Genomic DNA, 16489 nt, shown 5'->3' with positions numbered 1-16489 from the left:
GACCACCTACCCTGACTCTCATAAGATCTTTCCATCACTTTGATGAGAGAGGGAGGGAAAGTGAGTCACGGTGAATGGGAGAGAGAGAGAGAGAGAGAGAGAGAGAGAGAGAGAGAGATGACATTCCTTCACAGCGTCTGTCTTGCCATTTAAAATTAGACAACTGCAGTTGGCACGTTTTACGTAAATCTGTAAAATAAGCTGTGTGTTAAATTTATGTTGTGTATTTGATTACAAATTAAACCTAAAGAGCAGAAAAAACCCTGTTGATTTAGATGTTATACTTTGGTTCTTACGTGTTCATTGCACCTTGAAGAAAAGAGTGACAAAAGTGTAAAATTCCATTTTAGAGTTTCGTACATTTTCTGTAAAGGAAATAGTACTTTCTCTCATCCTTCAGATTTGAAGTAGCCAAAAGCCTCAAGAGGATAAAGAGCAGCACTGAATAATTTCCAGTATACATTTATATATTATGGAGTCAGCTCACTAGGATGACCAAAACCAAAATGTTTTCATAAAACTTATATGAAAAACATTTTAACCTGGAAGTCCTCTTCTCACTCTCACTTTCTCTCTCTGCTTGACAGTGTAAGCTAAACAATGTAGCCCATGATCCCTTAATTGCCTGTTCATTTCCTCCGCAAAAGAGTTCCAGGAAGGCAGTATTAACAGCATACTGCCGTAGCAATCTGTCAGTCATCTTTTCCCTTTCTCAGGCAAAAGACCAGAAAGGAATATTAAACTGCCCACAATGTATCCACAGTCAAAGATTTTACTTTCGCTGCACCAGATTGAGGGCCAGACCTACATGTCATTTGCAGTTGTTTATACTTTAAATAAACAGATTTACACATATATAATCACAGTTACAGATTACAATTATTTAAGAACTTTAATGAGCTAAGTAATTTTTTTCATTACGATATCTACTTTTATGACAAAATTGTGAACTTCATGATGTCTGAAACCATACTTGACCTGAGTTGGATAATGTGGATATCATAAAGACTCTATAGTGTGTGTGTGTGTGTGTGTGTGTGTGTGTGTACATTTTATGCATCTGTTTGTGAATGACGGTGAATGTGTGTGAAGATGTTGTAGTGTGAATAACCCTCTCCCCCTCCTATACCCAGAATGCCTTGCAGGCCTGGTTTTCACCACATCAGGATACAGGGCTGCTGGCTGAATTCCGGTGTGAAACGGAGCGCTGGTGCACCGCAATCTGTGTGTCATACCAATGCACATCCCTCTTCAGACAGATGGACAGGTGCTGTAACGGACGCTTGCTTTTACTCAAATGAAACATTCATTAAGCACAGAGCAACCAATTAATTTCATGTCACACACAAACAAACATTACAGTCACTCACTGGAAGAAGACCAGAGCAACATGAGACATTTTAGAGCTGATGCTTCAGATTTCAGCCAGGATACCTTCAAAACGAACATACTTTGATCTTAAATTATTAATTGTGAATATGCTAACATTGTATGCCTGCCAGTCAGTTTACATATTGTGATGCTCATGAGTTAGTGGTTCAGCTTAAATGCCCCATAAATGTGAATTAGCCAAAGCTAGATTCCAGCATCTTTTTATTCATAGTTGGCAAGCCATAACATGGAATTTCCTGTTCGTATCATGTGCTCACATTACAATTCAAATTAATGTTTATATCTTTATGTCTGTATGAAAATGGTCTCTACGGTTAAATGAGATCGTTTTGGTTAAATTAGATGTCTAAAAATGTAAAATTGACATTTGACAAGATCACAATCAAAGTCACTGCTATGTATTAGTTTAGTACCATAGTAAATAAATGTATTAGTGTGTTTTGGTTGTGTACGTGGCAGTATGAAAGCTAATATGAAAGTAAAGCGTAAGCCAAAATAAGATGAAGTCAAGAAGTCATCTCAGGCAAAATGTTTATTCGTATTTGGTTTAGGTGATAATTAGCGGTTTCTCCCGTCCCCATTATGTTGGTTATAGTGGACCTTTATTAGGAATCTACTTATAGATGGCCCTGGGCACCATTAGCATGCTTCTATCAACAGAAAGGGGCTAGAGATCACATTTCCAGTCATTTCTAACTCAAAGCCGCCATCTTCTGGCCATTTTAGCTCTTTCTGAACGAAAGAGCTTCAAAAGAACCAAGAGATGATATGCTCAACATGCAGCCTCTTGGTTATTGAGGCCCTGATTTCCAGTTAACCTGCCTGATTAGCTTGAATAGTGACAAATACAGATGTGTGTCATCTTATTTAGATGACGAAAATACAATATATCAATGATTACATCACATTAAGTGCTTTTTCAACTTTAGCAAGGCCTGCTTCTAAATCAAATATCTAGATGTTGAAAGTTCCTTGGGGACAAACACACACAGGCTTTTCTCCACTATGTGCAGTATGCAAAAATGTGTGGTAAGAGAGTATGCGTGCATGATGGTTTTCAGCTTTAAGGGGATGTGCTGGGTAACTGTTGCCCGCTTTGGGTTTCCGGACTGGGTGCCTGCAGACTGTAAGTTCCCCCTCTCCCTCTACCTTTATCTCTCTCCCCATCACTCCTTTTATCTCCTTATCATACCAGCCAGGCACTCAGCCAGGATACTGTGGTAACAACTGAGCTGGCTTCTGCTTCACCATAGTGATCTTGATGGTGGAAAAGAGAAGAGCAGAGAAGCCTTCATTGAGAGTTACTATGTTTATTTGTTCTGATTTTGATCTACTCGATTCATTTGATTCCAGCCCCAAAAAAACAGGTGACATATAATGAACTGGATGTCCACAAAGAGGTCTTTACCAATGCCACCCGCATTTGTGGGCGAGCATCAAATCCTCACGGTCTTGTACAAACTTAAAAATATGTCAATATAAGTCTGTATTTCTATTTGTAAGAAACAGACAAACTGTTGAGAGCAAAATATCCCCAAACCCCTGTGCATGATCATTTTCTGATATCCCATGTTCTCTGTGTTCTGTAGACACAGGCCTGACAAAAACACATCCAACTGTATGGATGAAAACTTTACACTGCAGTGTACTGCGGCATGATTTTGTGTTTGAATGTGTATGTTAGTGAGTGTATGTGAAATATCGTATCTGGTTGGTAGTCAGCAGATCATAGGCAAAAAGGTATTATTAGATACTGAGAACGTGTTGAACAGACTGGCAGCTCTTTGTGAATATGGCTAAAAGGAGCAAATTCAACAGATTCACACTCCCACCATTCACCCTCTGTAACACACACACTTTCTGTCTTTCAGGCATCAGGGATCAGAGGTCCCTCTTATTAATGCCATGTGCATGTGAGTTTGTTTGTGTACATTTTGTAACCTATGATGCTATCACACTGAAATCTCAACACTGCGAAAGCAGTGGCTTGCAAGAAACTCTTGCTTTTTTCACCCCAAACCCAATCCGTCCACAGTTTGCTGTTATCCTTTGTAGTCAAAGATGTAATAAGGATTTATGGCTTAGAATGAGTCAGTGGCAGGATAGTTTTGGTATGGCAGCTGTTCACCTGGAGACTGAACAGAGAAAGCGTATGGGTAGAAATGAGCTGAGCATAAAACAAGGCCTTCGATTTGATACCTATTTATGTTCATTTGAAATGATAAGTGAGAACTTTTCTATGCATAATTTGGGATTTTGTTTTATTGCAAGTGCGGCACATCCACAATGGCCATTTTTGACCTGTTGAACTTTGACCTTTCTGAAATTATGAATGATTTTAAGTGTGAGGATAAAATGCAGTAAGCCAGTCATTGTCACCAAAGAAGCACTGATTGATGATGGGTGATCGGGACCCTGCAAAGAAGTATATAGAATATTTGTCATTATATAGGTTTCTCAACAGAAACATTTAAGGGAAGAATTCTATAAAGTTGTTTAATAAACTCAACTTGGTATCTTGGTTCTATTCACAAGTTGGTGATTGGATGGAGGCATTTTGGCTGCTGAGCTTGCAGTCAGTTATAAGAAAGGGGTAGGATCTAAGTAGACTAAATAACTGCAGAATGATCACACTGTCATTTCACTGGAAGATTCAGTTGTTTTAAACATTTTGAGTAAGAATGACGAGATGCACATATGAATTGATCCAAGCAAGGTCAATAACATGCATTTACAAAATAGATTTTGACTTCAAATGAAGTTCCAGTATTGTGAAAATCCAGTATTTGAATTACAAATAGCATTTCATAGTTTATTTGTGTTTCAAAAAACAACTTTAACTTGAAAATCGATAATATACACCGAGTAAAAGAGTGTCCGTAAAATGACATTTGACATTTTTTTTAAAATAAATGTTCTCATATACAATTTAATCTAAATATCTCAAGTTCAATATAATGGCAGGTCTGGGATATATAATTAAAAGCCATTATTTAAATGAAGTAAATAGTGCAAGGGTATGATTACATATCAACATTTTCCTTAGCTCAGTCTTGGTCTAGTTTTCATTTCAACGCTCTTGAATGAGTATCGTTCCCCTGTGCGATAGTCAGTCAGGATATACCAGGTGCCCCAGTAGATGCCATCCGTGATGCCGCTGTAACGTCCGTGATAGTAGCGTCCATTGAGGTTAGCAGCCAAACAGGAATCAAACCACCAGCCTGCACCATAATAACGGGCACAGTTACCAGCAGTGTAGCGATCATGATCCCGGTCATATGTACTGAAAGCTCTGCCATCGTGATTGTACTGTTTGCTGTAACTGAATGCATTGCCAGCATCGCCATAATAATCTCGAGCAGTTAGGCGGAACCTTAGGGGGGAAAAAAAACATACAATGCTTCATGATACAAAACTGAACTGTTTTATGGTTTGTTGAAACTCTGCTTTGACACTAGTCTTACAATAGAACTAGTATGTCTACGTGTGCATATACCTTTGGTTTTCTCCTGCCACTTTAAAGTTGTTGAAGTTAGCATGACGTGTCTGCTCGTGCCAGTCTTGGAGAGTGATGCGGAGCGTGTGATGCCCACTTGCGGTTAGTGCATAAAGAACTGCATTCCCTAACCAGTGATCTGTCTGCGGGGAGCCGAATCCATCACGGTACTCCTGCCAGGTTCGGTTAAAGTCAGTTTCTCCATCAAACCGGCGTTGAAACACAGTCCATCCCCCACCAGCAGAAACCATGTCACACACGGCCTGGAATGGACAAGGCATAAAAAAAACACTAGGCCTGGAGTTGCCTCCAAAAGTATCTGAACATTTAAAAATACTGTCATCATTGTATTTTTAAAATTTTAAATAGCTTAAAAATGTTTCGTAGGGTTATTTTGTCCATTCAATGAATGTAAATGGGTTCCAATCCAATACAGTGTTATCTTAGTATCATTTATATGTGATTATAGTTTTTATTAGTACTTTGAATTGGTTTCATAGCTTTTATTTTCATACACTTAAACAGTAATTTTAGTGCTTTAACTTATTTTATGTTTAGTGCTATAAGTTATTTTATTTTATTTCAGTTTCAGCAAAAATGCTTTAATAGTTTTAGCTGACAATAATCTGCCTTTGACGATGCCAGGTGATCAAACCAGTAATTTTCAAAATCTTCTTTTGTATTTGGAAAAAAAATATGCATAAGTTTGTAAATGATTATATTTTCACTTTGAATTTCAATTTTTGTGTCATCTATCCCTTTACGTCACACTGGACATGTATGAGGTTGCAAAATATCAAGTGGAAAGGTACTTTTAAACGTTTGCATTTATGCATTTGGCAGACAGTTTATGCCATTAATACTATTTATCAATTAATGCATTCCCTGGGATGATGATCTACCGTTTGAATGTTTGTTAGGTTCCAGTGTCTGTGGATTTAATGTTTGTACCTCTAGTGCTGGCCGCTTCGGATCTGGTTGTATGGTGTAGATTCCATTCTCTTTGATTCCTAATTGGTAGATCTCATGACAGTCTTGAGGGTAAAGCCCTGCAGAGGGAGGCACTGCCGTATAGACACAAACAAAACATCTGTGAACATTTGTGCAATAAATGTTCTAGTAGTCTGCTGGACTGCATGGGGTGTTTGTTCAGTGTGCGTGTGTGTGTGTGTGTGTGGCTCACCTGTAGGAGTCCTTGGTTTGAGGCCAGTAGGTTTAGAATCTGTGATACTTTTCAGCAACAGCAGCAAGTCTTTCTCCCCGTTTTTACCCACCACACTTTCTATGACAGACAGAGAAAGTCCCTTAGTCAAAAAAACATTCTAATGAATGCATTATTTTTTAGATTTAGATTTTCTACCATAACTTAGAACCATCCCAAATAAATGAGAATGGAAATGTTCTTACAGACTTCTTGCACAAACCATCTCAAAAAACACAAATGTAATGACTATTGCAAATATTTCCAAATGAATATAATGCCCCTGGAGGTCAAAATAAAATGATTTATGACTTAGAACTATAACAATGTTATTCAAAGGATCAAATAAAATCCTTAAGTGTTTCAACAGATAAACATAGCAAAGATCATGTATCTGAAGAAAAACATTAGATGTTTACATTTTAGAGTGTTTTTAAGAATAAATCATTTGATTATTTGCTAGTTGACTATTTTAGGATGGTTAGAGTTTGTTGTGGGGTTATACAAAGGTTAGAGAAAGGTAATGAGAGGGTCAGATTGGGGCTGTCAAGGGTCAGTTTTCTTGCATTCCTAAGAACACCACTGTTTGCTGAGTGTAAATTAGGTGTTAACTTAATTGAGAGAACAGCACAAATTAAAGAATTAATAAATTATGAAAGGCAAGTGTGGTTAATGCTTCATCAATATGCTTTATCTAGGTTGTATCAGTTAAGGAAATGTAAGAGTTATATGTTGTGGAATGTAATGACCGAGTCTGGTGGCCATGTCTCTGAGTCTCTGACTATTGCAGTGGAGGTCACATTCTGTCAGCACCGCTGCCATGAGAGCCAGAAAGGCTACCAGTGAGTCAGACCTATCTCCCTGACTCACAACCACTGATTCATGTTGCAGCATACAGCGCTGAAGCTGGATGAGACGTTCAGATGTATCAGACACCTGCAGAACACATATAAACATACAGTCAAATACAAAAAAATCATGTCTTGCATCTCAATTGCCACCCTTTACATTGTATACAGATTGTATACATATATATATATATATATATATATATATATATATATATATATATATATATATATATATATATATATGTATCAACGATGCATGAAACAATGAAGAACGAAATGGATAAAATATATATTTTACACTACTACATTTACCAAAATTTACACAAAAGTTTTATTGTTATTGTACAAACATATAAATATAAGAAAAAATGAATAATAACTGAAAACTGAATACTGAATACTTTATTAATAAAAAATACTCATGCAAATACAAATGAGTATTTGATGGTAATTTTAACATTTACTGATACATGTTTGAAATTATTCCAAAAGTGTTCCGTTAAAATATCTGTGCCCAGATCTGTCACCAAGGATCATGTTTAGGTAATGCTTACCTGTGTGGTTTTGCGGTTCTCTGCAGTCTTTCTAATTCGCGAATCCTGAGAGTGATGTATTTTAGGCGGTGATGCTGTTGCACTGCAGCTCCCCTCACATCTGCTGCTGGGTGGCCCGGCCACCAGGATGTCCCTCTGACACAGCACACAGACACACATCATGTACGCTCCTAGCAAAAGCAAGGGCACAACCCGCACACACATGCTGCTCAGGCTGTAACACGAATCCAAAGAGATATTACACACCTGTTCCCTGCCTGTTCTCTCTCTACCTGTATCTACTTTATACTACTTATCTTCAACAGGATTTTCTCTAGCCACACTCCTGTGTTCAGATCAGTATCATCTGCAATCTATCAAGTCCTACACATTGTCCTTCTTTCTCACTATGTGCTCGTCAGAGTCTCCTCTCCTGTTTTTCTCTTTTATTTGATCTTCTCTATCCCTCCCTCTCGCTCTCCTGCACGCTCTCTTCTGTTTGTGAGGCTCTTTTGGCTCAGATTCCTAGATAACTGCAGCTCTTTGCTGTCTGACATGCACCAGTACACCCACCCCCTAACACACACAAATACACACACTTGTCTACATGCACATGCAAACACTCTCAGTGTAACTGGTCGCATGAAATTTAACAAATCCATCTGGAATCTACAAATAATCACACACAGTCATGCAGTCACATTCACATACAAAGATAAACATCTTCATCAGGTTTTACCTTAACCTCTTCACCGTTTATGTGTCTTGTTTTGAAGTGTGTGTAAAGTTTATTGAGTTTTAAGGTCATAAAAACTTGGAATTCCTCTTTTCACACTCTTATTAAAAGACAGACAGTCGCACACTAATATATATAAACACATGGGCAGAAGAAAACTCTTTTGAAAAGGATGACCTGTGCTACACTTTGACCTTTAACCTTTCTATGTCTTTAAAGGGAAGGTGCTAGACCTATTTTATTGAGAGGTGTTTGCTCCTTGTGTGCATGTGTGCAACAGGAAGTGGCTATAACAGCTGTGTAATTGTAAATGTGCTAACAAGCACAACACAGTCAAGGCATGACTCACCTGAAGGTCTTGTAGGTAAAAAATGGATAAAAAAATCACTGTGTGTTGAGGTATTTTCTCTTTAAAGTTTAATTAAATCTAGGAGCACAAAAGTAAGACATGTTTACAATTTGTAATGAATTTAAGACTTATATGGTCTTAAAGTGTTACAGCAAGGTTCAGAAGATGTGAACATCTTGTACATGATTATACAATCACAAAACATTATCAGACTATTATTAGACTGCCATCTAGTTGCAAATGTTAAATTATGTTTGTTTTATTTCTAAGAAACTCGTGTTTCTGACCTAAACTACAAAAGAAACGCACTTTTCGAATCTCTGTTACTCAGGAGTATCGAGTTATGATCATATTTACCAAACCTCTATGTAATGGAGTATCTATACAAATGTGCTCTGTGGCGACCCCTGATGTTTTTAAACAGCACATGCCACAAGAGGGGTGGGGTTCGCTCAACATGAAAAAAATACCCTATTGTTAGATTCTCCATTAAAATAAACTTAAGATTTACAGTCATATCATGTTTTTGCATAATTTAAACTATATGCCTCATGCCCAAACAGTGTCTTCTTACTGTAAATCTTACTGTACGTTCATCATAGTCAAAATGAAATCACAGATAGTTTAACATTTGATCTCTAATCTGTCAGGACACGACAACTATTAGTGCAGTAAAGAACTATTTAGATGTTAATTATGACCAGATGGCAGAGTAACGAGTTGTCAGAGTCTGTGAATTCTAGAACACAATATAAATATACAAAAAGATTGTAAAACATAAAAAAAGTGTGTTCAATTCATGTCAAATACTGAACATTCCATGTCTTTATCTGTGCAAAACATTCACTTTCACAAATAGGCAGGGAAGAATACAGTATTAGTAGCCAGGAACAAAAGAGCTAAGCAAAGAACGTTTGCCAATACACAGCCACGCGAGGGCGTTTAATGTGTTAGTTGAGTGAAATTAAACTGCTTAAATCTCGAAGGCGTTTGGTAAAAACAGAATGAGTAGCATAAAATTAGAATCCTTACTTTCTAAATGTTCAAATCAAGTTTAATGCACGAACGGTCTCAACATCCACAAAAAGATTTTAGCTCGCAAAGTAAGTGCCCCTACCCAAAATCGCTGGACATTGTGTAGGCAAGGTCTTTTCTTTGCTTTCTCGCGCAACGGTTTTGCCTCTATTTCACTATTTCTGCACACCGTCACAAAGAGCACCGTTTCTACTTCCCATATGAATAATTTAACTTAGTAACATGTGTAAAGCTAACAAGATAATAGCTCTCAAAGTCGTGGAAGAAAACACAACTCCACAAGCGCCTCTGCAGACGGTGTTGTTGTTCTCAATCACGTCCGCGTGTCGCCGTTAAATCTGATGATTCAAAACTCAGAGATGACGCTCGCATCATCTTTGAGCTGAGATTCACGGAAAACACACACACACACGCATCAAGCTTGATCATGTCTGCTGAGGTCGAAGAGTCAACACCCACCCAAGCCCCTGCTCCTGCTCCTGCAGCAACCAAAACCAAGAAGGCATCGGCGAATAAGGCAAAACCTGCCGTAGCTGCTTCTCCAGCTAAAAAGAAGAAAAAGAAGAGCAAGGGGCCCGGCAAGTACAGCCAGCTCGTCATCGACGCGATCCGCGCCCTGGGGGAGAAAAACGGCTCGTCGCTTTTCAAGATCTACAATGAAGCGAAGAAAGTGAGCTGGTTTGATCAGCAGAACGGTCGCGTGTATCTGCGCTACTCCATCCGCGCGCTGCTGCTCAACGACACCCTCGTGCAGGTCAAGGGACTGGGAGCCAACGGCTCGTTCAAGCTCAACAAAAAGAAATTTGAGAAAAAGCCAAAGAAGAAGAGTGCCGCCAAGGCGACCAAGACAGAAAAACCTGCAAAGTCGGCTTCCAAAAAAGACGTGACCAAGAAAGCGACTCCAAAGAAGAGCGCCAAAAAGAGCCCCGCTAAAAAGAAGACCGCGAAGAAGACGACACCCAAACCGAAGAAAGCAGCTGCCAAAAAGCCAAAAGTTGCGGCGAAGAAGGCAACCAAGGCGAAGAAATCAAAATAGACTTTCCTTGAAATTGAAGAATTTATATTTTTGTATATAGCTTAACGGCTAGAGAAGCCAGATACGCTTTTTATTTTTGATATATTTTGATATTTCTGTTGACTTATGTATGCTGTCATTCGGGGTTTGAATGTACTAAGGAACGGCTTCATAATAGAGACACACCCACTTTAGTTTCTGCACCGCCGGGCGTCACAATTTCCTGAAATCAAAGTGACTTTGTTTCGTTTGCTGCGCTAAACAGGACACTCGGTACTAGCGAAATAGACGAAGATGAACGCTTTGCAAATATAAGCTAAACAGTGTTTTTTTTTATTATGTTTTTTTTAAATGCTACTGAACTGCAAAAACATGTCAAATAAACCTGTTTATAAAAATGGCTGCACAACCCTCTTGTCCTGTGCTTACTGATGATGCCTTTAACCTGTTAATTTAAACAAGATTGCCTATATATATAGCAAGATTAGATTTAGGATGCAATTTAATTCGATTGCTAGAGCACTTTGTGTTATCAGTAAAGGGTGCATGTACACAAATCATGAAATAATCGGGTGAAAAGGTACATATATTAAAAACTACAGTTCTGGGATCTAATATGAACTAAACCTTTTTTCATCTTTTAGTGAAGACGTCCCTTTTTGCTGTTTTTAATCCCTGCTGAGCTCTTTAAAAAAACATAATTCGTGATTTTTTATATATATAATACAAAGATATTAGGTGGTAAAACAGTTACAACATAGTGAAAACATAGTACTGTATATACAAAAATAAAATGTTTAAGTTCCGCTACCGCTACAACTGACAAGAACTTCCTCTTATTGCAAGTTATAGCAAAATGTCTATATCAAGTAAAGTCTGTAGTAAGAAGTATTGTCAGCGCATTAAGGACCAAATGCAGGCATGTTAGCCAAAATCACTATTAAGATTTTTTTCGACCAGAAATAGCAGTAAAAGAAAATTCCGTTAGAATTATCCAGTCGTCGCCCCCTACTCGGTGAAAAGTTGGTATCTTCCGATGAATGGCGTTACTCGCGGAAGTCGCCCGGTGTTTGTAGCACTTCCGTCTTCTGCTCCAGCGGGTACATAGAAATGGTAGGATTGCCTTTCAACACTTCGGGAAAAATGCACATTGTGTTTTGTTGTGTGATCATTATTACTTGAATGATAATACCGTTTTGAGATAAAAAGTCTGATTCCAGGTGTTTGTTTCTCAAGTTGCTCAGTCTGCGCGTAGTGCTAAATCACCAACGTTAGCTAACATCCCCACCCATATTCCTCAGTTGCGAGTTGACTGATATTAATTTGACAATTCTTTGTGTATTAACACTGCCATCGATTTGCTGATCCATGGCTTTTGTATCATGGACAAGACAACTCAAATGGACAGAATTTCATATTGTGCATTCATCGATTTACAGAAAACGAGACACTTTTGTTATTAAATATACTAGTGTTGTGTTATAACCCCCCCTCCCAGTATTGTTACACCTTTGAATAAACGGATGTATAAGTGTCGAGTTGGTTGCTGGTTACTTCTGTGATATTTGCCAGTTTGATTATACACAACACATAAGTAATGTTGCAATTCGCTCATCTGCGTTATCAGCTTTTCAGTATAAAATAACTTGCTTTAGTTCTGAAAATGATGCATACAGGCGGTCTGTTTTGCAATGTAGTTCTATGCAGTGAGCTATTTCTGTATTCAGGCAGCCCACATAACGCTAAACAAGGTCACTGTTTTAATAATGCATCATCTTTCATGCAGGTTTGCACTTCCTCCATGTCTTGAATTGAGGTTCAGGAAGTGTCGAGCTTGAGACAGTGTATGAAGAGATTTGTAATCTTTGCTGGTTGACTGAGCCACTTAATGTGTACAGGATAGTTTTTTTTTCTTTGGAGGGCTTGTGTAGGACTATCCCAAAAATTCCCCTGCAGGTTCAGGCGTGTGTCGTGTGCTGAGTGCTTGCTTGCTTGCTGTAAGTTTGCAGAAATGGTTCCTCATCCTGATTTAGTTTGTTTTGTTTCGCCAGACAGCGACTCTGCGTCCGTACCTGAATGCGGTGCGTGCTACACTGCAGGCAGCTCTCTGTCTTGAAAACTTCTCCTCACAGGTGGTTGAAAGACACAACAAACCTGAGGTTGAAGTCCGGTAAGTGTGTGCGACAGTTACATGATCGATTAGCGGCCTACATGCATACATCTGACCGGTTCAAACCTAACATTAAAGGTTTAAACGGTTTGCAATATGATTAGGCCATAGATATTTTGAAAGAGAATGCTAGCGTAAGCTGCAGTATAAAAATATTCTTCAAACTTTCATTTCAGCTTTTAAAGAAATAGAGGATGTTTGATAATTTTTAAATCAAATAAATGCTAGAATTTGAAATAAATGCTATTAAGCTCATCAAAATAATACATTCTGTATAAAAAATAACACTGACCCTTGGATTTGTAAAATGGAGTGTATCCGTTAGTATGTTAGCTATTTTAAAAACTTTTTATGTTTATGGTATTGTGGCAGATTTTGATAGACCACTTGATGGTGATTCACCAGGCCATTTTAAAACTATTTGTGGTTTATACTGCAATAGACACTAAGCCTATTTATACTGCGTAGTATGTAGAATGCCAGTGTTAGTGTGTATACTTTACTGTTTTTATATAATCTCTACAGGAGCAGTAAGGAGCTGTTGCTTCAACCTGTTGTGATCAGTAGGAATGATAAAGAGAAGGTTTTAATAGAAGGTTCCATCAACTCTGTGCGAGTTAGCATTGCTGTCAAACAGGTAAGCTCACTTGCTGTTTTACCCTACACTCACTTTTGCTGTCCTTTCTGAGATGGGTTTTGAAATGTTGTTAAGTACTGAATACAGAAAATGCTGCTAATAATATAAATAGAGAAGTATTGTGGTGGAGATGAGACAAGTGAGGGAGGTTGCTTTCAATCTGACTCATTAATATCAACACACGCAGTCCACTGAAAACCGTAAGCTGGTGGTTCTCAACCTGGGGCCCACTTTTAAGGGGCCTCAGCAAACTTATAATGGGGCTGCAGGATTAAATTGAATAAATTATTATTACTATATTAACCCCACAAACAATCTGGATTAGGTATATATATTTTAAAATTAGACAACGAGCAGGTATCTTATAATTACAGCAGAAATACCAAGAATATCTTAGCCTTTATTGGTGGAGGTCACAAAGGTTGAGAACCACTGCAGTAGGCCAGTAGTATGCGATTTATGTTTCAATAAAACAAGCTAAGAATCCTGTCTGATGGTTTCTTTCTGTCTTTAATGGTCTGCGATTGGATGATGCACCTCAACTTGTCCATTGAAGGCCGATGAGATTGAAAAGATCCTGTGTCACAAGTTCATGCGCTTCATGATGATGAGAGCTGAGAACTTCTTCATCCTGCGAAGAAAACCTGTGGAGGTGAGGGAGAGTGGCGAAACAGTTTATTTCACTAACAAAAATCTTCAGTTCTTGTGAAATATCAATATGACATTTTAACAGTGAATAACCCTCATTTCTTTTGTCAGGGATATGACATCAGTTTCCTCATTACCAACTTCCACACAGAACAAATGTACAAGCACAAGTTAGTGGACTTTGTCATCCATTTTATGGAGGAGATCGATAAGGAAATCAGTGAAATGAAACTGTCTGTCAATGCCAGGGCTCGCATAGTTGCAGAGGAGTTCCTCAAAAATGTGAGTGCTTTTGTAGTATGATCTAATGGAAGGAAAATTTCACACCAACAAACTCTCTTACTTTTATTTTGTGCTTGACAGTTTTAGGAAATTTTCAGCACACCTTCTGCAATACCTGTGTCACCTTGGTCACCGAAAAAAAAAAACGATGGAGAGCTGTGGGGCCACTGAGGAAGTAGTTAAGGTGCGATTTGATTCCTGGACCACCAGCGAAGGTGGACCAGCTGGATCCAGAGGGTGCCGTCAGTCACCGGAATGAATTCAGAGTATTGCAGTTTTGTCACTTGAGAGCAAAGTAATGGTTTTCACAGACAGGCACGGTACTTCTTTTGTCGTCTGTTTTATTCTTTGACTTCTTTGCCTCTATATCTTTTTTTTTTTTTTTTTTTTTTTTTTTACTTTTGCTAATGGCCTAATTTTTCTGCAGTTCCATTTGTGTATTCTGTCTCTCTTCATCTTATCCCAAATCCTGTTATTATTTAGTAGTAGTAAAGCACTCACAACGTTGCAATATTCTGAATATGCCTCAGCTTTCCCTCATGCTTATGAATATTAATGAGTATGTTCTGTACATATTAAAAAGGATAGACTCATTTTACCTCTGCCTTTCTAACAAACCTTAAAATCAGGGTGGGTCTATATAAATGAAACCTCATTGATACTCATGAGCACAGAGGAAAAATGTTCAGTGTCCAATAATTTAAACGGTTTGTTTTGTCAATGTTTTTTATAAATATGTATACTGTGTTCAAATGATCATTTTTCATGTTGAGTTTTGATATTAAAAAAAACCTCACGCTGGTGCACATGGATCTTAAAAATCATATCAGTCATGGCAAAATAATGATGACAATGCTAAATAAATCCCTTTATTGCTTTTGTTGTGTTGTTTATTGTGGGAGTGACAGGACTTGGGTCGGTTATGTATTGCAGTAAGTTTAGTTTCTGTACATTCTGTACAATACAACGATGGCCCGTATTTGAAGAGCCAGAGAATGGTCAGGAACAATTTGGTATGCAGCACCGTTATATCTGGGGAAAAAGATCATTCATATCATTGCAAGAAGGGAGAAAATATTTTTAAGTGTTTATCTTTTGTATCACGTATGTAAAAACTAATGTGTTAAAAAACTTGCTGTTAATATAATTAATGGTTTTTGCCTGTATTTGATTTATATTTATAAATGAATGCTATTTATTTATTGCACTGACTTGTGGAGAAGACCATACCTTTATTAATGCATAATACAAATTTTCTTTTGACTAATATTTTGAAACATTTGGCAATATTTGATAAGTACTGTAATTTATTTTAATCGTTTCTTTGTAGCATAGCAAAGAAATTACAGTAATCTTATGATTTAACAACTTTTTCCTTTCTATAATTAAAATGAGATAATAAAGTACTCACCCATCTGTTCTCCCTTCGGGCTGTTGTATATTTTGTGTTGTTTTTGAAGGGCAGCTGCTTGGGTGTATCTATATTTGTACTTAATCCTTATAAGATGATAATGTGAAATATCATGTATCCCTTTTTATTGAGGAGATGAGCTCACCGTTGTGGGTAACCTCTTGAGAATTTTTACAGCACTTTCCCCTTTTACAGAACCCCTATCTTGTTTCCCATCCCAAGGAAACTCTGAGCGTAATTGGTATAAATCATCTGATCTTGTGTTGAAATGGCATGCAGTTCTTTGACAACCACAAGAGATGGATTAAGAAATAAAGCTGGCAGAGATGAAGTTGCCCTTGTTTCATCATAAAAATACAAACCTTTAAAGAAACAGGTATAGTAATTCTATTCAGAATGGCTATTGTGTTTAAATACTAGAAGGGAAAATGCTAATGCTTAACGCTTATTTACATCAAATCCCACACCTAAATGCTAATATAAGATGAAGATGAAGAAGTGACATCAGTGCATTAGCATCTTAAGATCACTTTTACATCCTGTCTGTGTGCTCATTTATCTCATTTCAGAATTGAAATTTCATGTCTTTTATCAAATGTATGTTTGGAAGGAATTTGCAACAGTATACATGTGACATTTGCAGGCTCCCCCTCAGCTAAAGAGAGACGTCCCACAGTGCCAAGGAACATTGTTAAGATTGAATTGACACAATTTACACCACTGCAGTGCTATA

General features: G+C 37.7%; 3 protein-coding genes across 3 annotated transcripts; 2 read left to right on the top strand and 1 right to left on the bottom strand.

Moving 5' to 3' along the window:
* Window positions 1-3986: 3986 nt before the first annotated feature.
* Window positions 3987-9797, bottom strand: si:ch211-157b11.8 (fibroleukin). Its single transcript, XM_043242636.1, has 6 exons — window positions 7495-9797; window positions 6839-7025; window positions 6072-6170; window positions 5840-5952; window positions 4889-5151; window positions 3987-4765 (listed from the first exon to the last, which is right to left on the bottom strand). The coding sequence occupies exons 1-6, from the start codon at window positions 7696-7698 to the stop codon at window positions 4435-4437; spliced, it is 1197 nt and encodes a 398-aa protein (XP_043098571.1). The 5' UTR covers window positions 7699-9797; the 3' UTR covers window positions 3987-4434.
* A 198-nt stretch (window positions 9798-9995) lies between these two features.
* LOC122347402 (histone H1.10) lies at window positions 9996-11017 on the top strand. The gene has a single exon (XM_043242637.1). The coding sequence runs from the start codon at window positions 10021-10023 to the stop codon at window positions 10627-10629; it is 609 nt and encodes a 202-aa protein (XP_043098572.1). The 5' UTR covers window positions 9996-10020; the 3' UTR covers window positions 10630-11017.
* Window positions 11018-11598: 581 nt separating this feature from the next.
* arpc4 (actin related protein 2/3 complex, subunit 4) lies at window positions 11599-15224 on the top strand. The gene is made up of 6 exons (XM_043242356.1): window positions 11599-11721; window positions 12660-12778; window positions 13304-13415; window positions 13972-14067; window positions 14175-14345; window positions 14427-15224. Exons 1-6 carry the CDS (start codon window positions 11719-11721, stop codon window positions 14430-14432), a joined length of 507 nt encoding a protein of 168 aa, XP_043098291.1. The 5' UTR covers window positions 11599-11718; the 3' UTR covers window positions 14433-15224.
* The last annotated feature ends 1265 nt before the right edge of the window (window positions 15225-16489 follow it).

This window comes from Puntigrus tetrazona, chromosome 6 (genome assembly GCF_018831695.1).
Source record: "Puntigrus tetrazona isolate hp1 chromosome 6, ASM1883169v1, whole genome shotgun sequence".
Classification (NCBI taxonomy): domain Eukaryota; kingdom Metazoa; phylum Chordata; class Actinopteri; order Cypriniformes; family Cyprinidae; genus Puntigrus; species Puntigrus tetrazona.
Note: the sequence above shows the minus strand (reverse complement) of the source record. Positions and strands in the feature narration are given on the sequence as shown.